Raw genomic sequence first — 23,462 nt, 5'->3', positions numbered from 1 at the left:
GTAGACCAGGCTGGCCTCGAACTCAGAAATCCGCCTGCCTCTGCCTCCCGAGTGCTGGGATTAAAGGCGTGCGCCACCACGCCCGGCTCCAAACTCCATTTCTAAAGTATTAGCCAATGCCTACACAACTGTATAATCTATAGTACTAAAAAGAGAATGTCATCCTAAATATTCATTAGTGAGACTGCTTTATTTACAGGACAATAGTTAATATGACACATAGAATAGAACACTATAGAGCTGTTCAAGTAAGTTGGATCTCCATCAAGTGCCAATTCTATTAACAGTTATGATATGCTCAATAGAAAAGAATAAAAGAACAACATATTCATGATAAGATTTCATATTAAGACCTAGTTTCAAAAAGTATTTATAGTTAGTGTGTGATATGCGAGTATGATTATGGGTGTCCTGTGGCACATGTGTGGGGGTGAGAGTTCAACTCGTTGGAGTCAATTCTCTCCTTCCACCTTTATATGAATTCTGGGAGTTAAACTCAGGTCACCAGGCTTGCCCAGTAGCTGTGGTATCTGCTGAGTTATCTTACCAGCCGCTAAACTGAGTTTTTAAGATACATTTGTTGTGTACATGTTCATGCACACACAGCACAATAATCACACACCAGAGTGCACAAAAAATACAGACTACTGACAGCAGAACAGATAGAGAAGGAGAGCTAAGAGAAACTCCACAGTGGAAGACAGTGCTCTACTGTTGGGAGCGACCCTGTTTGAATGTTATCTGCCTTGTCAGCCATAAGTGCTTACTTACAAAGTTTTGGCCTTAGTGGAAAAGTATTAGCTTAGTTGAGGTTTCTGTGGGAAAAAGTTGAGGCCTCTATGGGAAAGTGCTACCCTCAGTTAAGAACAAATAGCTATAGATCTTGTGGACAGGTACCAAGCAACCCATTCTGTTCTGTTTCTCCTGCTGAACTTTTTACCTAGCCAATATCCTGCTTTTGGGAACAGGTGCATTCCCCCAGAAACAAAGCAATTCTGCATCATCCCCCTCCCCATATCCTGTGGGCATAAAACCTTGCTGGGAACAATAAAAATTTGACAGCTTGATCAATCAGACTTGCTGTCCGTCTTTGTGTTTCTTGCCTCTCATTCTCTCCACAGGTGTTCCCCAGACCCTGTTCGACTGTCCTGCGGGCCGGGACACTCCACAACTGAAGACAGTGCTCCACAGCTGAAGACGGTGCTCCACAGCTGAAGGTGGTGCTCCACAGCTGGAGGGCTGGGATCCAGTGATGACTGCTACACAATGAGTGCATGAGAAAGAACCTCGAGGATCTTCATTGCAAAATGCTTTGTTTTGGCATTTTTCATCTTTCTGGTCTTTGGTTTGTTATATTATGGTTTTTAATCTGTGCTTTTATTGTTTTGTGTCTGTGTTGTGAATGTTGGTTTTTGTGTGTGTTTTCTTTGAGCTTTTTGTTTGTTTATTCTAACTTGTTTCCTTATTTCTCAGTTTGTTTTCTAAAGAAAGAAGGAAGACCATGGAGTGGGAAGGACAGGGAGGATATGGGAACAGATGAGGGAGGAGAAACTGTGATCAGAATACATCATATGAAAAAAGTGATTTTCAATTAAAAGAAATAAAATAAAGAAAGGCCCATACCAAAGTAGTTGAGGATAAACTGACTGAGTTAAATATACCAAACACTTCCTACCTCCTTAGGAATAACAAATGGGCCGACTTTTCCTTCAATATCTTGAAGCCGGGCAGAAACTGGAGTTAGTTTAGCAGTCCGAACAGTTTCAAAAAGTACTTGCTGACAATAACTGTTTTTAAAATAAACAAACAAACAAACAGATGTGATGTCAATAAACATGACAAACACTAGCAGAATGGAGGTAAAAAAACCACATGATAAGGCTGGAGAGATGATTCAGACTTAAGAACACTTATGGCTCTTCCAGAGGACCCAGGTTTGGGTCCCAGCATCTATATGGTGTCTCAGTCTGTAACTTCAGTGGCAGGGATCTGGGAAACTTTGGTTTCTTTTTGTGGATGTTTGGTTAAGACTGAACTCTGGGTTTTTGAAGCCCAGAGAGTAGGATGGTTTGAGACTGCTTCCTGGTAGGTACCTGTCTTTTAAAGTGGCCAAGTGACTCCAGCCACAGGCCCTGGCAGCAACTGGGAGAATAGATTGGAGAGAAGGAAGCAGGAAGACCTTCCATGGCATTACTGTTCCCTTTTCTAGAATTCCATATCTGCGAAACCATGGGGGACAGGGGCCTTTGTGCTTTGTTTCTTTCAATTCATATAACAAAGTTAACTCATGTGGCTGTATATATTGACCTTGTTTTTCTATTCATTAGAGCCTTCCTTAGTATGGCAATATTACAATTTGTTAATCTATCTACCAGTTGGTAAACATCTGGACTGCTTCCAGCTCTTGTGTGTTTGCAATATACAGCTATTAACATCTGCACACAGGTCTTTGTGTGGTCAGTTTTCATTCTCTTGAGTACCTAGGAATGCTGAGGAATTTCTAAGTCATGTAGAGGCTGAGTGCATGCTTAACATTATAAAAAGCCTACCATAGTATTTCCCAGAGGATCTGTACTATTCTGTATTTCCCAGGATCCAGCCAGCCCTGCCTCCCAGATACTGAGGTAGGCAATGATGTGGTGGGTGGTGGGGGGTGGGGGTATGATGGGGGTTTGGGTGTGGAGTCTGTGATCACAGCCAAAGCTGCTTACTTTTGGCAATTTCTACCTTCTTTAACTCTTTGCTATTAAGCCACTGGCTTCTGGCAATTTAACTCCTGCTGATAGCAGCAGGGGATTTTTTTTTTTTTTTTAAAAAAAAAGCTTACTTATTTGAGTTCTTTTCTCTCTGGCTCAAGGGCCTCTCCCTAGCCAGGTGAGAGGCTTGGTTTTTATTAACTCTTTATAAGCCAAGGAGAAAAGAAAGGGAAGAAAGGGAGAAAATCAAGTGCACCCTTGAGCGCGCGCGCACACACATCCCATACATTTTGGCTGGGTCCAACCACCTGTTTCATCAACTGTACAAGTGTTCATGCATACTTATGTACATACACAGATATGTACATGTGACAGACATATACATATATACATTTGGTGGATCTGGTAGAGCCCTAAAAGCCACACTTTATTTCTTCTCTTAGCCTTTTTATACCTTCTTAGACAAAAGTTCTTTATAAAACTACCTCATAGATAAAATGTTACACAAAAGAGAAATTACAGAAGGAAATTGATAGTAAGTTCAAAGCAGTGTCTCACTCTATAAACTCATTATAAGTTCAAAGCAACAGTCTTACATGGCCTTGCTTTATCATAGTGCACACCTGTGGCCTTAACCTTGCCCTGACCTAGAGTAAATGTTTTCCCTTGATCACAAATCTGTCACAATTCTGTTTCTCTTCTAGTGTAATTATGAAAGCTCATTGTATTTCTTGTTATACAGACTTTACTTACTATTCCATGAGGAGGGCACATTATATTCTTGATTCTTTATTACATCTTTCTGGCAAAACAGCTAAGATCATCTCCTTAAACTTTCTTCTTAAAATTATTTGAATCAAATCAGGAATGCTATAATTAATTTATCTAACATTAATTCATGAAAGTTCATCTTCATGTTGATTGTCAAGAAATCTGCCCAATAGGATGGACCCAACAGGATGGTCGAGGAATCATTAGGCTATGCAACAATGACAGGAAAGGCTTATCAGCTGCAAGAAGCAATCCTGGGATGAAGTCTCTGAGGACCTTGCATCTCAGAGCTCACCCATCACAGCCATGAAAACAGTGGGCCAGCTCTAAACAACTCAATTGCTCATCATAGCCTTTCCTAGATGGCTTCTGACATGTAGTCCTATGAACAAAGCGTGAATGTACACATGCTGGATATCATTGCTACTACATATAGGCTAACTAACAGGTTATCTAGAACTACTTTATTGTTTTTTTTTTTTTTTTTAACGTGAAACAGAGTTGCATACTCTTGTCTTTAAATGTATTATTTTGTGTAGGTATTTTGGTTGTATGTGTATCTGTGTACCATATTAGTGTATACTGTCCATGGAGGACAGAAGAGGGCACTGGAGCTCTGAAAACTGGAGTTACAGATCATTGTGAACCACATGTGGGTGCTGGAAATCAAACCTGGGTCCTTTGGAGGAGCAGTTGATGCTCTTAACTGCTGAGCCATCTCTCCAGCTCCCAGAACTACTTTTATGATTTTTTACACATGAGATTAAATTATCCATTAAAATCTGTAATTAAATAGGTGTGGTGTAGGTAACTGTGATCACAGCACTCGGGGGGGACTTTGCCTCAGAAAGCAGCAACTGTCCAGGACAGTTAAGAGTACTTGCTGCTTAGTCATGCTGGGCAGCTCACAACTACCAGCGACTCCAGCTCCAAGGGAGCCAACTTCCTCTTCTGGTCTCCACAGGCACACACACATCTGTACAAACACTCATACATGTACACGTACACAAATGTGTACTCATACAGACACATACATGTACACACACACACACACGTGTACAAACACTCGTACAGACACAGATGCATATAAATTTTTAGCTATTTTGTTGTTGTTGTTGTTTTACAAAATAGGGTCTCACTATGTTGTTCTGGCTGTCCTAGAATTCACTTTGTAGACCAGGCTGGTCTCAAACTCACAGAGATCCACCTATCCCTCCCTGCCTCTCAAGTGCTGGAATTAAAGACGTGCACCACTATGCCCGGTTAAATAATTACAAAAAAAATAAACAGAAACAAATGAAAATATATGTAGACCTATGTATATATTTTTCTATTCTATTCTATTGCAAATCTATAGAAATATTTTAAGATCCATCTATCTTTCCTACATATTAGCATAAGCTTTATGTTATAAATAAGCCACCTGATGTTTGCCTTTTAATGAGATTTTCCTTTCATTGTCGTCTTACCTGAGCTGCTCAATTTTCTCTGAAGTGATAGGACCCTCCCCTAAAACTTGCTCTATCTCCTTGTATAGTTTCTTCTGAACTTCTCCAGACGTCGTAAGGAAATGGATCGTCCAGGTACACACTACAGAAAACTTATGTTAGTAACAAAGAAAATAGCTATTGAATGATTTTTGATATTTAAAAAAGTTTGTAAATCTGCCCCCCTGCCTTGCCACGCCATGGTGCATAAATGTTATCAAAAATTAAAATGAAATTATTTACAGGGTTTGAGAACACAAATATGTATATAAGATGGGTAAATATGCAGAGCGACTGAGATACCAACATTCTGGAGTCTGACAGGTAACCCACAGCACTTGCCACACCCTGCCTAAGGTTGGTGAGACCAGACAGGGAGGGGAGGACTGAATGCTGGGGATCTGTTTCAATGTCACGAAATAAAAACCTGACCTCATCAGCTTCATTATTATTATTTTATATGAGTACACTGTAGCTGTCTTCAGACACACCAGAATTGTGCATCAGATCCCATTACAGATGGTTGTGAGCCACCATGTGGTTGCTGGGAATTGAACTCAGGACCTTTAGAAGAGCAGTCGGTGCTCTTAACCATTGAGCCATCTCTCCAGCCCCCTCATCAGCTTCTTTACTCAGAAGCACCTATGTAATGATTCCTACAAATCAAAGTAGTGGGAGATTTGCTCATATAACCACATTACATTTTTTTAAAATTTTTAATAATTATTGCTCAGGCTAATGACTTCCCAAACCACCTGAGAGTTTATTGGTGATGTAATGTCTAGAGATTTCTGACTCTACAGGTTGGGGTAAGGGCCACCCAACTGCACTATTTTAAAAAACCTTTAATTGAATTTACTACTCTATTTGTGTGTGTGTGTGTGTGTGTGTGTGTGTGTGTGTGTGTGTGTGTGTAGACATGCCTGTGGAGTTAAGAACCAGTAGAACTCCATTTTCCCCTCCACCATGGGGATTCCTAGGACTGGATTCATGTCATCAGGTTGGTAGGCAGAACCTTTAGCCTCTGAGCTATCTTGCTGGCTCCCATCTACACTTTGAATAAGTACTCTTGACACCCAAGCCCAAGGGCCACTGGCTCATGGCTCACTTCTGGTTTCAGTGGGCTTATGAGTTATTTAAGCATTCCCATACATCTTCTCCCTAGGATATGCTTAAACAACAGTATAGTTCTGCCTTTTCTCTTCCAGCTGCTTTGACGTGTGTATAGAGTATTGTTTACGTCTCCTTATATAATTACCTTGTTTTTCTAGAGTGAGGAATGACTCAACTTAACTTATCATCATCATCACTAATTACTACAGTGCTGGTGATCAAACTAAGGCCTTGTATGTACAAGGCAAATGCTAAAAGCTACACTTATAAAGCTCAAAGTTAACTCTTCTAAAAAATGTCTGTTTGATTCAGTTATTGCCTCTAAAAAGTGATAGCCACCAGGTAACTTAATTATTCAAGAGTAACTGGCTATGTCCTTAACTTTCCCTACATACCATGACTGTCCTGGAACTTATTCTGTAGACCAGGCTGGCCTTAAACTTCCAGAGATCCACCTGCCTCTGCCTCCCAAGTGTAGGAACTAAAGGTGTGCACCACAACTTTACTTAGCTTGGCATTTCTATTTCATAAATGATATGTAAACATATGTAATTTACAATATATATTAAAATATGCAAAGTAGAAGTATATATATATATATATATATATATATATATATTACTGAAAGGATTAAGTAAGGATTTGCATAGAGTAGTCATCCATATGTCCTGCCTACTCCATTATCACTTAAAACTAATAAAACATATATGTGTATGTATATATACTTAATAATTTCAATTACTGCTGGTGGTGGGGTTGTGTGTGTATGTTTGTGAGTGAATGTGTGGGTGGTGGTTGTTTTAAAATACAAAACATATGACTGGAAATAGCTTAAAATGTAATTTGTAGACATTTAATATTCAGTAAGGATAGCTAGACATAATTTCTTAGCTAAAAGGCATCTAAGAGTCATCTATACAGACCAAGTTCAAAAATGGCCAAGGCTACACAGAGAAGCCTTGTCTTGAAAAACAAAAGAAATAGGGGGTGATGAGGTGGCTCAGTGGTTAGGAGCTCTGGCTGCTCTTCCAGAGGACCTGGGTTCAATTCCCAGCAACCACATGGTAGCTCACAACTGTGTATGGCTCCAATTCTAGGGAATTTAGCACCTTCACAGACACATATGCAGGCAAAATATCAATACACATAAAATAAAAGCAAATAAGTCTTCAAAAAAAAAAAAAAAAGCCCAAACAACAAATAAGAACCATCTAGGAATAATTAAGTTTAGAAAAGCAGAGAATAGAGAAATAGGTAAGGAATTCCCCAATGCTAATAAATGGAGTGGTGAGAAATTCAGGTAAAGGTTCTTGGCCCTCCTGCCTTTCAAAAACTCCAGAGGCCTCTTAAGTCATAGCTGGGAAGATGGCTTGTTTTTGCATAAGACCCAGCTTTGATTTCCATCTGTAACACTCGGGGACCAGAAGCCTTTTTCAGATTTCCGCAGACAATGGAGACAAATATGTGGTACACATATATACATGAAGGCGAACATTTGTGCATGTAAAATAAACACACCTTTTAAAAAGTCACAGCACACATACAAAGAAATAAATAACAACACCCTTTATAAACTCTCCCTAAAAACTAAAAATGAGATTCAGATTAATTCTACCTTTGAGATGACCAATTTTTGTGGTGTCCACAGCATAATAAACTCAGTTTTGCTTTGTTTCTGTTTTTAGACTGGGTCTGACTATGTGGCTCTGGCTGGCCTGGAACTTGTGATCCTCCCAACTCACCTTCCTCAGGATGGGAATTTAGACATGTGTGACCATGCCCAGGTTAGTGACATTTTTTTTAAAAAGCTTTAGCAAATATACATCTTTAATGTAATATAGATTTAAAACAAATAAACATTAAATGAATAACAAAAAAAAGTTGATAGGCTGTGAGATGTCTCAGCAGGTAAAGCACTTGCTGACAAGCCTAATGACCTGAGTTCAATCCCTGGGACCTACATGGTGAGCTGAACTCTAACTGCATGCTCACATGGTGGCATGTGCCCACTGCCACCACAACAGAGAAAGAAATGCAAGAAAAAAAAAACCTAAAATAGTTGGGTAATCACCTGCATGAGTTTCATTTACTCTGAAATACCTAGGTACATCTAGGTGTTAAAGAAGAGAAATGACGCATGCCTGCCACCCCAGGCTAAAACCTTTTGCTTGAAATGAAGTATAACGAAGTGAACATAGAATTTTCTACATTTTAAGCTGATACCTAAAAAATTTCCTGGGAGCATTTTATATTGTACATTTTTATGTTTATAAACATTTTTATAAATACTGTATCAACGTGTTGTTCTCTATAAATCTACAAACCGGTGAAGGGCACGCATCTAGAATTTGAAATAGAAATCATCTCCAGTTCCGAAAGAGTTCTTTCAAATGATGATCTCTGTGGACTCCACATCCTTCCAGAGTCCTGAGTGACCACCAGGAATCAAGGAAGGCAGCAAGAGGCCTGGGCTGTGACTCACTGGGGACTGTTTATCTATGGGATTCAACCTTTAGCACCAAAGCGGGGAGGAACAGCAGGAAAAGCAAGCACTCTTCACTCCTGCAGGAAAGGTGTTGATAGCAGTTCATTTGAAAGGCACTAACTAGAATTCGCAATCCATGAAATGTTTCATAATTTTACGGCAGTTTTCAAAGGTGAAATTGAATACATGGAGGGCTGGGGGTGGAACACCACGGGAAGCAAGCTTTTTTTAAACAAGGAAGGGAAACTACAAAGGGATTCTTACAGAATCTCCTTTTTTTTTTTAAAGAGCTTCACCAGCGTCTGTTTTGTTATCCGTCTGAGACAGAAACTGATTTGTACTTACACTTTGCAGTTATTATGCAGCTGGCCAGAGAGAACACCACACAGTCCTCTAGGATCTACAAAACCAAATGGGGTTCAGAAAGTATGTGATACAAAGTGGCCTTTACCAGGCTCTGCGAAAATCATCTAGTTTAAAATTAGGTGCAACAAAAAGTGGGGGCGGGGGGGATATATTATTATTTCTTTACTAGGTCTTCATCACGCCCAAAAATCTGTGTAATGAGAGAATCAACCTAGGGTAAGGACTGCTGGGCCAGGTATCTCGGCACTTCTAGCCCTCATTGCTCTTGCTCAAGCAGCTCCCAACCACTGGTAACTCCAGTTTAGAGGACCTGACCCCTCTTCTGAATGCTGAAAGCTCCCACATGCACATGGTGTACATAAACTCACAGAGGCTCACACATTTACATATTAAAGAAAAGGACAAATAAAACTCTAAACCCTGGACTGCCTATTTTCCATGTGTCGGTTTTACCTTTTATTTTTGTCATTTTTAGTTACACTGTCCTCTGACAATCAGACATGTACACAATGCATTCTGCTTGCTCTCACCCCCACCCTCTCCTACCCACCCTGTCATGAATGGATCCTATCTTGTATTGCCTTTTGTTTTGTTTTTTTGAGAGATGGTCTCACAATGTAGGCTGCCCTAGAACTCACAGAAATTGGCGAGTGCTGGGATTAAAGGTGTGAGTCACCACTCTCCGTTGCCTGGCCTTTTTGGCCTTTTTGATGCAACAAACATTTATTTCTTAGCAGTCTCACAGGTTCATCACAGACACCTTTTCAGTCCTACTTTTATGGCATGGCCTGGTGCAGCGACAGAGCCTTGGGCATAGGGAAGGAAGGTGCCTGCCACGGTCCTCAGAACCTAATTCAATTCCTGCACAAACTCATATCCAGAAACTTACTTCTATCTACCAGCAACTGTGTGTGTGCCATGTTGGGATTCCTACAATGAAGTGGAGTGGCAAGGATGCCAAGGCTGACTCCTGCCTGGCAACACCAAGGAAGAGCATTGTGCTGGTAACAGACACGCACTGAATGAGCTTCGAGCTGAGATGCCACAGCTGGCCATGTGGACAGTCAGCCTGAGCCCATCAAGGCTCACATACACTCTGAACATACCACTTGGGCTTGCTGTTTGCTTAGTCTAACTGTATATGTTCTATAGCCGTTTCAGAGGGTATGTTCGTGTGACACTGACTACCGATAATAAATGAAACACCCTGACTTCTTGGAGGCCATTTGCACTGAAAGAGAAGTACTCTATACACACGTGACCTTTCCATAACCAATTAACATTTCATTACCTGTTGCTCATTAAGTTTTCCCTGTATTAAGGAGTCGATGAAGGTATGCTGCCTGAAGTTCCCTCCTTTTCGTTCCTTTATGATTTTCTTTAAAGTAGATTCCAATTGCATGAGAGCTTAAAGAGGAAAATTAAAAAAAAAAATCACAATATAAACATTTGTGGAAATTAAACCTCCTAAGAATAATTCTGTCCAATATTACCATGTGTGGAAAACCTTTAAAAACAGTAACCAATAATGTTTAGAGAAAATTTATATTTTATTTTTTATATTTTATATTTTATTTATTTATTTTTTAAGATTTATTTTATTATTATATCTAAATACACTGTAGCTGTCTTCAGACACACCAGAAGAGGGCATCAGATCTTATTAAGGATGGTTGTGAGCCACCATGTGGTTGCTGGGATTTGAACTCATGACCTTTGGAAGAGCAGTCAGTGCTCTTACCCACTGAGCCATCTCTCCAGCCCCCAAAATTTATATTTTAAATAATATGTTTTCCTTTCTTTCTCTTCTTTTCTCTTTTCTTTCTTTCTCTTTTTTTTTCTTTTTTTGTTATATTTCAAATACATTCAGGAGACAGATGCAGACAAATTTGTGCAGTGTGAGCCAACCCAGTGTAAAAATGGAGCTCTAGGACAGCCAGGGCTAAACAGAGAAACCCTGCTCCCAAAAACAAACAAACATATGTGCATATGCAATTCAGGGAGTAACTGATTTTAAAGAAACATCTAAATCATTACCACCCAGGTGGAAATGTAAACAATTCTAACACCACACAGGCCTCCAAACATGCATATCTTTCCATTAATATCAATCCTTCCTTCTAAATTCTGTCTTACCTCCGTGGCTCCTCTCAAATCAAGACTCACTCATCGAAAGGCAGAGACAGACGTGAAATCATCAGAAAGGTAAATCCTTAAACAAAATTCTCAGCCAAAAGCTACTGATAACCAACGGCCACTAAAACTCTACACACCTTTGCTTCCCTCCTCGTCTTGGCTGGCGCCTATCTCTTCACTGGGGATGCTAAAACTCACTCTCCAGGACACACTGCTTGTCATGGCTCCCAGGCCCTGACACCCCTAGGCTGCTACACTCCCCCACTTCCCTGCTTGTCCTTCTAAGTCTCATTTTAACTCCTCCTGGCTCATGAATGTTTTAAAGGTGGAATGTCCAAGGATTGTTTCTTACTTCTTTTTCCTTTCTTCCTTCTTTTCTTGTTTCCCTTCCTTCCATCCATCCCTCTGTCCCTCTGTCTGTCTGTTTTAAGACAGGCTCTCCCCGTCTGGCCTACGATGGCCTAGAACTCACTATGTCAGGGCCCTGTTCTGGACCTCCCTTTTAATCTACACTTGCTATCTTGGTGATCTCTGGTCTCAAGATTCTAAAGCTGTCTAACAAAGACTTCCAGACTTTGATGTCTAGTCAGAAGCACTTTTCCTCCAAACTCCAGGTTCATAAATTTCACTGCAAACTCAACATCTCCACTTAAATACCTGAAGCATATTAAACATAGCATCCAGCTGAACTCTTAATCACTCTGCAAAACTGCCTCTTCCCAACCTTCCCATCTTATTTACTAATAATTTTATTCTGTAGTTGCCCACCTTCTACTCTTTTACTCCCTATTTAACCTTACATTAGCCAGCTGATGGTTGAGTTCAAAGCACAGAATTTTCTATTGCTCCCCCTCATGTTTCTGTCCCTCACTACCTGCTGCTTAGCACCTGGTCCAAGCCTTAGTCTTTTTTTTTAGCCTGCTTCATTGCAAGAGTGCCTGGATTACCCCTTCTGCCTCTGTTCTGGCATTCTTATCTATCAGGGAAAACCAAGATTTGAAAACAAACCCAAAATACACCCTACACTTCTAGCCTCCTTCAGGAGACATGTTAGGATAACTACATTGTAGCCTTTCCACCATATAGGATATCATCAGGATAACTAAATTGTAGTCTCTCCACAGCACAGGACACCTTCAGGATAACTACATTGTAGCCTCTCCATCATATCCGCCATCATCAGGATACATTGTAGCCTCTCCACAACACACCTCTAGCCTCATTCCAGCCTCACTGGCAACATCATCAGGATAACTACATTGTAGACTCCTTCTGGCCTCATTTTTCACCTTTTCACGCCCTATAAATTTACTAACTTAGATCATTTATATCTTCCAACTAGAATGAGGTCCCACAAAAATTCTTCATATTCATCAACATCTCCGAGGACCTAACATGTACCAAGATAGTATAACTCTCGACCAAAGAGTAAGAAGATTTGAAAAACTAACTACACATTAACGTTGAAAAGGAGGAGTTGCCGATGGTATAATGCAGTAGTTTCCATACTGCCTCACATTGGGATTACCTGGGAGGAATTTCTAAAACTACTAAAACACATGTCACACATCATAGTAATTGAATCTAAGTGGAGGCAGAAACCAGGCTTCAATATTAAAACAAAACAACACAAAACTGTGGCGTAACAAAGCTTGGGAATTACTGTCTTCCCGAAATATAATTTTTGCAAAGGGGAATTAACCTAAATACATCCATCAAGCGATAAGAATGACAATGCATACTATCACAGAGGATGTATGAAACTGAATTTTAAAAGCCTCTGGTGGGTGTCAGGATGATCCCTAGAGCAGCAAGCATGAGCACAGGATGTTTTGTGGCCTGTGCACACAGTGAGACCCAGCACCCAGCAGGTCATAAATACGTTAGAGAAGCTATGACCCAATGCCCATTGTGTATGGAAGTAATCTGTGGCTCTCGGGAAGCCTCCCCCCCCCCCCACCCAGGAGATGGGTTTCTAACTGCTGAACTTAAATTGATGCTCCGCTTGCCTCAGTGCACCAAGTAGCTGGGACCACACATGATTCCCACTGTGTAGGAGTGTGAGTGGATTACTCTGTCTGGTTCCAGAAAACAAGAAAATGAAGCAGATCGGAATAAAATATTAACACATGGGGCTTGGAATTCTCAGTAAAGTGTTTGCTATACAGGCTTGAAGGTTGTGGAGAGACTATCTTATGTATTGTACAGACGTATCACCTGTCAATTAAAAAGCCTATGGCCTATGGCTTAGGCAGGAAATAGAAGGTGGGACATCTGGGAGGAAAAAGAATTCTGAGATGGGAGGTCCTTAGGAAAGATGTGATGAGATGGACGTATGGTACCTGAGCACAGGTAACCAGCCATGTGGCAGAATGTAGATTAAAATAATTAGGCTATTTTAGTTATGATCTAGTCAGAGTAGAGCCTAGGTATCACCAAGGTATCTATCTGTAAATATATTTTGAGTCTGAGTCTTATTTCTGGGAGCATGGGGCTTGGAAGAAGAACCAGGGCTTAACTAAAACAAGGACCTTGATCCATATCCCATTGCTTGTGGAAAGAAGCAAAAGGCCCTGGGGAGGTTGAGGCAGTCACTCACTCATCTCATCTAGTCAGTGAACTCTAGGCTCAGAACTTAAGGACAAGAGTGACAGAGGAAGACATCAAACTCTGTTCTCTGCACGTGTGTGTGCACACACAGAGAGAACGAGACGCCCAGACTCTGTACGGCTGCTGGGATTCTGAACTCCGGTCCTCACGCGTGAGCTGCCAGCATGTCACCAACTGAGCTGTCATCTCCCAATCCTATAAAATACGGCTTTTCTATACAAATTTAATTCTTTATTTTATAAGTTTACCAATTGTCTACTTTTTATTTGTGTGTGTGTGTGTGTGTGTGCAGGTGCCCTCGGAGGTAAGAGGATATTAGATCCCTCGGAGCTGGAATTACAGGTGTTTGTCACCTTTGTAACACGGATACTAGGGTATAAACAACTGTTAAGTCATTTCTCCAGCTCCTGTATATAAATCTTATAAATTACTGCCGTAAAAGTTAGAAAAGATTTTACTCAATTTTATGACAGTTTTTTTCTTTTTCTTTTTCTTTTTTTTTTTTTTTGAGGTTGGGGCTGGGGAGAGGACTCAGCAGTTGAAAGCACTCGCTATTCTTGCAGAGGATCCAAGTTCAATTCTTAGCACCCCCATGGCAGCTCACAATTATGTGTAACTGCAGTTTCAGAGGATCTGACTCTCTCTTCTGGCCTCTGTGAGCACCAGCCTTGCAAGTGGTACAGAGATGTACATGCAGGCAAAACACTCATACATAGCAAATACAATATAAGATTTTTTAAAACTTCGCAAATAATATTTTCTTCTTTTAGACAAGCTCACCCCTTGCTTATTACTCATAATGCATACTATTAAATGGCTTTCTAGTGTCCACTTATGCTTTCACAAGCTATGTACTGCGCACTCACTGTGCAGTGAGTGCCAGCTTCTACTTACTGCTTTCTCTTATCTTTCACTGAAGAAAAACCATCACTGAGTGAAATGGAGAAGGAAAAGGCACAGAGAAATTATCGGTGACCGATGATCTCACTATCAGAGATAAGAGAACTAAAATCACAGCACATATCTTTGAATACATATTAAAATTTGAAGGCCAGACCTTGGCTGTAGATCCAAGGAAGACTACCCGCCAACTGTATACTACCCCAAAACCAGTTAATTAAAAGTGGCTAAGCTGGCCTGGCATGCGTGGTGGTGCTTGTCTTTAATCCCAGCAGGTGGATCCCTGAGTTCAAGGCCAGCCTGGTCTACAGAGTGAGTTCCAGGACGGCCAGTGTTGCACAAAGAAATCCTGTTTTGAAAAACCAAGAAAAAAAAGAGTGGCTGAGCTTACCCTCTTGATACTGTTTTTTCCGAGTGGTGTTTTTATCCAGTGACCCATCTAGAAAGCCTTTTCCAATCTCAGACCACACCTAAAAACGAGAAAGCATGTAAGTACTACGCAGTGTACGGACTTCCTTCATATTAATGTTGAGTCAGTACTCAGGTCCTCCCTAGCAGCCTATCTGAGCATCCAAGCATTTCTTTTTCAGCTGGCTGTATGATCATTGGCTTCTTAGTTTCCGAGAACAGGGCTCAGATATTTTTTTAATGATTTCAATCAAGGCTCTTTCAAACTAATTTCAGCTGGCATATGAAAACCTTCCTTTCATAAAAGCAGCATTTGTGGGGTAGAGGATGTAAGTTGGTTGGTAGAGAACTTGTGTAGCTCATTTTCCAAGCTGGGGATTGGATCACCCGCTGGAACAAACCCCGAGTGTGGTGGGCTCTGCTTGTAATCCCAGACGGAGAGAGGAGGGTCAGAAATTCAAGGTCATCCTTGGCTACACAGAGACCAGCCTTGGCTACGTGAGACCCTTGCGGGATGGTCCTCACCGCCCTCACACCCATCCCAAAAACAAGGAGAAAAGGAGAACAAAGAAGCAGAGACCAAAAGGCAGCAGTGTGTGTCCTCCGGGTTTTATTATACGTATCTTATCCTCTCAGATAGGAGGGCATTAAATAAATCACAAGTAATTATCAATTTTTATTTCACTTGAAATATTGATAAGCATTAACTGAAGCCCAGTAAATGTTAGAATTTAAAGATTTGAAGACAATAAGCAGAAAAATAGCTTCTAATCTTTCAAAACTGGTCATTAGACAAGAAACAAATCCTAAGCAACATTTCAAAAACTCTTGAGAAGAGGCAAACCCACGAAGGAATGGGTTTTTATAAGTAACAGTTTAATCATGTGTTTCTAATAGTTACCTTAAAGTTACTGCAAGTCAAGTGAGCCAGGTATGGTGGTGCACACCTTCACTCCCAGCACTCAGGAGGCAGAGGCAGGAGCATCTCTGTGAGTCCGAGGCCAGCCTGTCTACAGAGTGAGTTCAAGGATAGCCAAGGGCTATACAGAGAAACCCTGTCTCGAAAAATGAAACCCCACAAAAGTTATTAACGTGCACATTTCAGAGTATTTGAATGTAAAAATGAAATTAGCAAAAAGTGGTGGTGGCTCAGCTAGCAAATCATTTTCCTTATATGCAAGAGGACCTAAGCCTGACTCCCACACAGAAAAACAGAGGATTGGAGAAAAGGCCCAGCAGTTAAGAGTGTTTGCTACAAAATCATGAGGACTAGAGTTTGGAAGCCAGCATCCCTGTAACAAGCAAAATCCCTGTAACTCCAATACCTTCTTCTAAGCTCCATGTATGAACAAATGCACCACTGCACATACATGTGCATGAATTAATGCTATAGATGAATAACAAGTAAATAACATTGTTTGTTTGAGACAGGGTTTCTCTCTGTGGCCCTGGCTGTCCCAGAACTCACTCTGTAGACCAGGCTGGCTTGAACTCAGAGATCTGCCTGCCTCTGTCTATGGAGTACTGAGATTAATGACATGTGTTACCACTGCCCATCTAAAATAAATGTTTTTAAGTGGCTAGTTTTAGATCAGCTTGACACAAGCTAGAATCATTATAGAGGAGGGGCCTCAGGTGAGGAAACGCCTTCATGAGATCCAGCTGTAAGGCATTTTCTTAATTAGTGATCAATATACTCAGCCTACTGTGGGTAGTGCCACCCCTGGGCTGCTGGTCCTGGATTCTTTAAGAAAGCAAGGTGAGCAAGCCGTGAGGAGCAAGTCAGTAAGTTGCACCCCTCCATGGCCTCTACATCAGCTCCTGCCCCCAGGTTCCTGCCCTGCTTGAGTTCCTGTCCTGACTTCCCTCAATGATGGACTACGATGTCAAGTGTAAGCTGAATAAGCCCTGTCCTCCCCAGCTTGCTTTTGGTCAAGGTGTTTTGTCACAGCAACAGCAGCCCTGACTAGGACAGTAGGTGTGGGGATACTGGGTTGTAATCACAGCACTGGGGAGGTAGAGACAGGAGGATCCCTTGCTGGGCAGACTGGTGGGCTCCAGAAAAGTGAGAAGACCCTGTCTCAAAGGAGACAGATGACATTCTTGACGATGGCATCCAAAGTTGTCCTCTGGTGTCCACACATACATGCACACACATGCATACGCACATGCACCCAACAACACATATGTATTAAATAGTGAGAGCAACCTTCAGTTGCTGGTGATTTTTGCTTAGAACACATTGTTTCAACTATTAAATCTGGTGTGGTGGTTACACCCCTTTGATCCCAGTAGAGGCAGGCAGATCTCTGTGAGTTCGAGGCTAGGCTGGTCTCCATGGCAAGATCTAGCACATATAGGTCTATATAGTGAGACCTTGTCTCAAAAAGAAAAAAAAAGAAAAAGAAAAAGAAAAAAAAAAAAAACCTCTTCAACCCGTTTTGTAGACTTAAATAATGTAAGGTATAATTTCTCAAATCTGAGAAGAGGTAGGGTGCATGACCTACATATGATTTCAAGAGAGAAGTTAATCTTATGTTGAAACTAATTTAAAAACCCCACATGTGAGTGTAGGCAAGACAATGTTACTCAATTTAGACTGAATTAGTCTCGCTGCTAATCATGTTCACCTCATTAGCATCTTCATGCTCCACTGACTGCGTTGAACTTCTTTCTATGTAGGACACAATCTAGTTCTATTAGCTTCTGGCTTTTCTCTTTCTTCTAGAATTTAATATTACTTTTATTAGATACTAGTTAAGCTTTAAAATTTTTCTTTAATCATACAGTTTTTACATTTCCAAAAGTATTTACCTAAAAAGAAAAAAAGAAAAAAAATTGCACACATGCATGCACACACACATTCTCTCTCTCTCTCTCTCTCTCTCTCTCTCTCTCTCTCTCTCTCACACACACACACACACACACACACACACACACAGCACCAATTATCTTAGCTTCCATTTTTCTTTTAGGTCAAAAAGCATATCCTTAAATCTTGAGGCACACAGCTGGGGAGATGGTTCAGTTGGTAAAACACCTGCTATGCAAACGTGGGAAGCAGAGTCCCAGCATCTACAGAGAAAGCCAGGCATGCCAATGCACACTTATAAATGCTGGAAGGATGGTCAGAGCCTAGGCGCTCCCTGGCCAGTCAGTCTAGCTAACCGACGAGCTCAGGGCTTGGGGAGAGATACTGTCTCAAAAATTAGACGGAACATATAAGAGGAAGATACTATCACATTCATGGGCATACATGTATGAATGCACACACACGCACACCCCTTCTTCAGAGGTAAAGTCAGCATTCAACTACTTGGCCTGATTAAAGAATTGTTTTAAATGTTTTCCTCGACTCACTGTGCCATGAATCTTTTGGAATCGGATGACCTCCTGTTCATCTTCAAAGGTGCTACCCAGTACCATCCTTGTGACAAACTTCAAAGCAAAACCGAGCATATGCTGGCTCAGAGGTATGTGCTGGGTCTCTGGATAGGACAGCCATTTATCTAACAATTCTTCTGAAAGCTGAAAAGAACAGAAAAATATCACTTTATTTTTGACTGTCTAAATCTTACAAGGGATTCAGTAAGATGGCCGTGTTGCATATAAACTGTGTAAGCAGGCATCTCTGGCTGTTTCAACCTCCATCTTCAATGGTTTGGCCTTAGCGACAGTAAAAAAGCTGATTTCTAAAATAAGAGAGAATAAACACACAACGATAAACAGAAAATATAAGCTAAAAATTCAAGATGGAATTTTTTTTTACATCTAATAGACTTTAAGCAGAATAAAAAAAAGTGAATGTCTGATTTCCAACAGTAGAGATATACCAAAGCAGCTGTGACTTATTCCGCAAATGTGACTATGACAAAGTGCTAGACATTGCTGTACAATGAGGAGCCTCTGTCAGCCTGTCACTCCCCCCAGATTTATCAAATCCCCTGCAAAATAAAAGCTATGTAGTAAAAGACTACAAACTTTATAGAGAAGCAAAACAAAACCTTGATTTTACCTCCTTCAGTTGTGGTCACAACTGAAGCAGCCACTTGCAGCAACTGTCTAACTTAAAGTTCAGATGCTCCTGCAGCTGAGCTGGGACTACACTGCCTACTCTGCATAGCTGTGAAAGATAATTAGATCCATGACACAGGACACAGTAAAGGCTTTCTGAACCAGTGCATGCAAAGACCTCAGTGTGGCACAAACTAAAGCCACGCCTCCTTTTCTTAAGGAACTAAGTCCTGTAAGAAAGAGAATAAATATTCAATATAAAAATATTTAGCATCTCTTAGGAATATTCCTCTTTAAAGGGAACATTTGCAATATAAACTTAATCTTTGGAAAAACAGGAGGTAGCCCTTAAAAGGATTCCAAAGTGTCAAGTTGACATTTTTGACAATGACTTTGGGATCAACTAAAACACAACACTGTGAAGCTTCCAGGCTGACGGTGTAGCTGGGTGGGCGGTCACGTGCCCAGCATGCACCAAGTCCTGGGTTCAAGTCCCAGCACCACAATCAGACACAACAAAAATATTAATTTCATGCCACCAACAAAATAATCCCATACACAGCAGTCTCTCTCCACCTAAGGATAGCTGCTCTAAAATATTAAGTGGAGAGTTCTGGAAATCATTTCTAAGTTTTACACTGCATGCTGTTCAGAGAACTGTGATGAAAGCTCGTACAGTCCTGCTCTGGAGGATGAGAGAATCTAACACACAGCAAACTGGAGTTGTGTCTGACCCCAGCTCTGCCGCCGATGGCAAGCAGAGAAAAAGAACTTATATGGGAGTTGATGCTGTACGAATTTTGGAGAATTCACTAGGAGTCCAGAACATTGCCCCTAGGCAGGGTTACTTATTACCAGCCTGTCTGGTCATGTGCATGCCCACAGATTGACCACACCCACAGAAGGACCTGAAGGCCCTCAGCTTTCACATCTGGCAGACATCAACATCTGTACAAGCAGGAAGTAAAAGTTGAGGTTGGATATAAAGAACCTGATCAGTGTTATGGGGCTCCCAGCACAAAGTCAGTCTACAACCACTGGAGCTCTTCTCTTCTTCTCTTCTCTTCTCTTCTCTTCTCTTCTCTTCTCTTCTCTTCTCTTCTCTTCTCTTCTCTTCTCTTCTCTTCTCTTCTCTTCTCTTCTCTTCTCTTCTCTTCTCTTCTCTTCTCTTCTTCTCCTCCCCTCCCCTCCCCTCTCCTCCTCCTCTCCTCTCCTCTCCTCTCCTCTTCTCCCTCTCTCCCTCTCTCCCTCTCTCCCTCTCTCCCCCTCTCCCCTCCTTTCCTTTCCTTTCCTTTTCTTTCTTATTTCTTGTTTTGGTTTTTTGAAACAAAGTTTCTCTATGTAGCCCTGGCAGTCGTGGAACTCAATTTGTAGACCAAGCTAGCATCAAATGCAGAGATCTGTCCAGTCCTGCCTCCTGAGTGCTGGGATTAAAGGGTATGTACAATCACCGCTGGCCCAGCGTTTCTTCCTTTCCTCACCAGTGTCAAGCTTTGTGGGCAAATCTGTCAAAACCCTAGCTGAACACTAAGATGTGGGAACAGATACCTCAGAGTCCACAAAGATGGTTTAGAAAAGACTGAATGAGCAACTAAAAACAGGTTCCACCCTTGGCTGGTGCAACACCCAAGCAGGTGGAGAGCACGATAGCGTGAGCTGCCACGTGTAAATCAAGTGTGTGGCTTTAAATTCCAGAAACATGAGGCATACAAAAGAAGAAGAAAGCCCGCTGATCCACAGGAAATAAACACCCAGGGAGACTCCTGTGAAGAAGGAGGCAGCAGCCCAGAGATGAATAGGCCTTTCTCCTGGGCATTTTTCCTTCTGTTTGTTTGTCTTGTTCAATCCCAATGACAGTTTTGTTTTATCTTATTATAGTTTCTTTTGCTATGTTTTATTATTATCTTTTAGGAGCCTGTTTGTTTGTTTTTTAATGAGACAGAAAGGAAATGGGCCTGTATAAGAGGGAGGTGGGGAGATTCTGGGAGGAGTAGAGGGAGGGGACGCCATGATCAGGATATGTTATATGAGAAAGAAAAATCTACTCTCAAGAAAAGAAAAAAATGTATATATATATAATTCTAAAACATGAAAAAAGAATAGACGCTTATATCAGGTAGGTTAAATTATAGGCAAAGAACAAAGGAAAACTAGGCTAATGAAGTCTCAACAAATAATGGCCATCAGTTGAAAAGACACATTTTAGACAGCACCGCACAAGAGCTCAGAGCAGAAATGCACAGGACTAAAAATAGAACCTCACCAGATATATTCAACAGTGTGCTTGAGCAGACAGCTTTGAGCCATCAGTGAATTAGTGAACAAATAAAGTCAAAAGACAGCATGCTTCGGCCAGTGCGAGTGGGCAGACTCTAGGACAGACATAGATCAACAGAAAAGACGAGGCTGAAAGTGACCTAACACATGGCTGACAAAAACTCCCAGGAAAGTCGAATGGGACCAACAACTGAGCAGGCGTGTAAGAAAACTCAACCTTAACTACATCCAGGGTAGATACATGGATAAACTGAAAATGGACAAGACCTGAACATACGAGGAAGACATACAGCTTGCAGGCAGAGAAAGGTGCTGAGATTTTAATAGATGCTAACTATGAAAGAGAAACATCACTAAGCACTATGTCATTAAAGTCGAGAACATCTGCTCTTCCGAGGCAAACAGAGCTAGAAAAGCACCTTGCAAATGTGCATCTCACAAGAGCCTGGCACACACATTGTTCTAAGAACTCTTGGAACTCAGTAACAGATAATGAAGTTAAAATATGGGCAAGAGACCTCATCTTTCACCAAAATCATATATGAATGACAAATAAGCACATTGAAAGATCTCTCAAGGTGGTGAGAGCACGTGTTCCTGCAGAAGACCCAGGTTCAATTCCCAGCACCCACATGGCTCACAACCTGATGTAACTCCTGCTTCAAGGGACTCGATACTCTCTCCTGACCTTCAAAATCACCAGACACACACATGGTATCCAGATATGCATGCATGAGAGCTAAATATTTATAAATAAATTTTAAAAAGGATCTTATTGATGATAACTCAGAGGTTATACAAAGAAGAGAAAATAATTTTACCTGCTGTGGAAAAACTTTCCCTCTTGAAGTATGTGTGTGTCTGTTAACTTGTAAAAGTCATTCTATGTTCAAAAAGTTATAATATATCCCATTTCCAGATAATAATACTTTTAAGCAAGGAAAAAATGTTGCTAGCAGTTTATTTAAAACTTGGGAACCTTTTTTAAAAAATGTAGACGTTCTTTCATAAAGCCATATGGTATTAACATCTTTTTCTATGGTAGGTTTTTTTTTTTTTTTGAGAGTTATTTTAGAAATGTGTTATAAGCTAGGAAAAAGCTTTTGGACAGTTATTTTTCTTAAGAGTCAAAACCAATTCTTGGGCTAAAAGAAGAAAGTATTTTCTTTATATATGAGTTTATCTGGACTGTCAGTAAAACAAACATGGTGTACTCAACCGAAGACAAAACAAAACATCACACAAAGCACCCAAGCAAGTGAGACGCCCAGCCTCACTCAGTACTAAGGACCAAGCAAGTGAGATGCCCAGCCTCACTCAGTACTAAGGACCAAGCAAGTGAGATGCCCAGCCTCACTCAGTACTAAGGACCAAGCAAGTGAGATGCCCAGCCTCACTCAGTACTAAGGACCAAGCAAGTGAGATGCCCAGCCTCACTCAGTACTAAGGACCAAGCAAGTGAGATGCCCAGCCTCACTCAGTACTAAGCACCTAAGCAAGTGAGACGCCCAGCCTCACTCAGTACTAAGGAAATGCAAATTAAAACCATTTGAGACACGCTAGGTTCCACTGCAGTAGCTAAAAGAAACGCCAGCCCAAAATGATGGAGTCTTTCAAATCATGGGGGTGGGGGTGGGGTTGGGGGTTGACCACACACACACACACACACACACACACACACACACACACGTTCGATTGAGACACACTTTCCTCTTCATTTCATGAGACTTCAAGAACCTCAGTACCAAAACCTGCCAGAAACATTAAGAAAGGATGGATGCCAGGCGCGGTGGAGCACGCCCTTAATTCCAGCACTCTGAAAGCAGACGGATGGCTGTGAATTTAAGGACAGCCTGGTCTACAAAGCAAATTTCAGGACATCCAGGCTACAAAGAAAAACCCTGTCTGGAAAGAAAGAAATTAAGAAAAGAAGAAAGGAAGGGTGGGAGGGAGGGAGGGAGGAAGGGAAGGAGGGAGGGAGGGAGGGAGGATCTACACTAATTTCTGTCATGAAGACAGATGTTAAAATTTAACAAAACCTAAGAAGTCAAATGTGGTCAAGACCAGCAACCCAAAAGCACCACCTTAAAAGGAGATCACAGGGGCTGGTGAGATGGCTCAGTGGGTAAGAGCACCCGACTGCTCTTCCAAAGGTCCAGAGTTCAAATCCCAGCAACCACATGGTGGCTCACAACCATC

The 23,462-nt window shown here is 41.2% G+C and overlaps 1 protein-coding gene across 1 annotated transcript in view; it reads right to left on the bottom strand.

Moving 5' to 3' along the window:
* Window positions 1–23,462, bottom strand: part of LOC110299600 (cytochrome P450 20A1) — a 47,158-nt gene that overhangs the window by 7,555 nt on the left and 16,141 nt on the right. The window contains exons 5-10 of the mRNA XM_021169317.2: window positions 18,333–18,500; window positions 14,956–15,034; window positions 10,210–10,325; window positions 8,898–8,952; window positions 4,937–5,057; window positions 1,676–1,787 (exon numbers count right to left, since the gene is read on the bottom strand). Of these exons, the coding sequence (XP_021024976.1) occupies window positions 1,676–1,787; window positions 4,937–5,057; window positions 8,898–8,952; window positions 10,210–10,325; window positions 14,956–15,034; window positions 18,333–18,500 (651 nt within the window). The remainder of the gene's footprint in view (window positions 1–1,675; window positions 1,788–4,936; window positions 5,058–8,897; window positions 8,953–10,209; window positions 10,326–14,955; window positions 15,035–18,332; window positions 18,501–23,462) is intronic.

This window comes from Mus caroli, chromosome 1, assembly GCF_900094665.2.
Source record: "Mus caroli chromosome 1, CAROLI_EIJ_v1.1, whole genome shotgun sequence".
Taxonomy (NCBI): Eukaryota; Metazoa; Chordata; class Mammalia; order Rodentia; family Muridae; genus Mus; species Mus caroli.
This window is presented reverse-complemented; position numbering and strand designations above follow the sequence as displayed.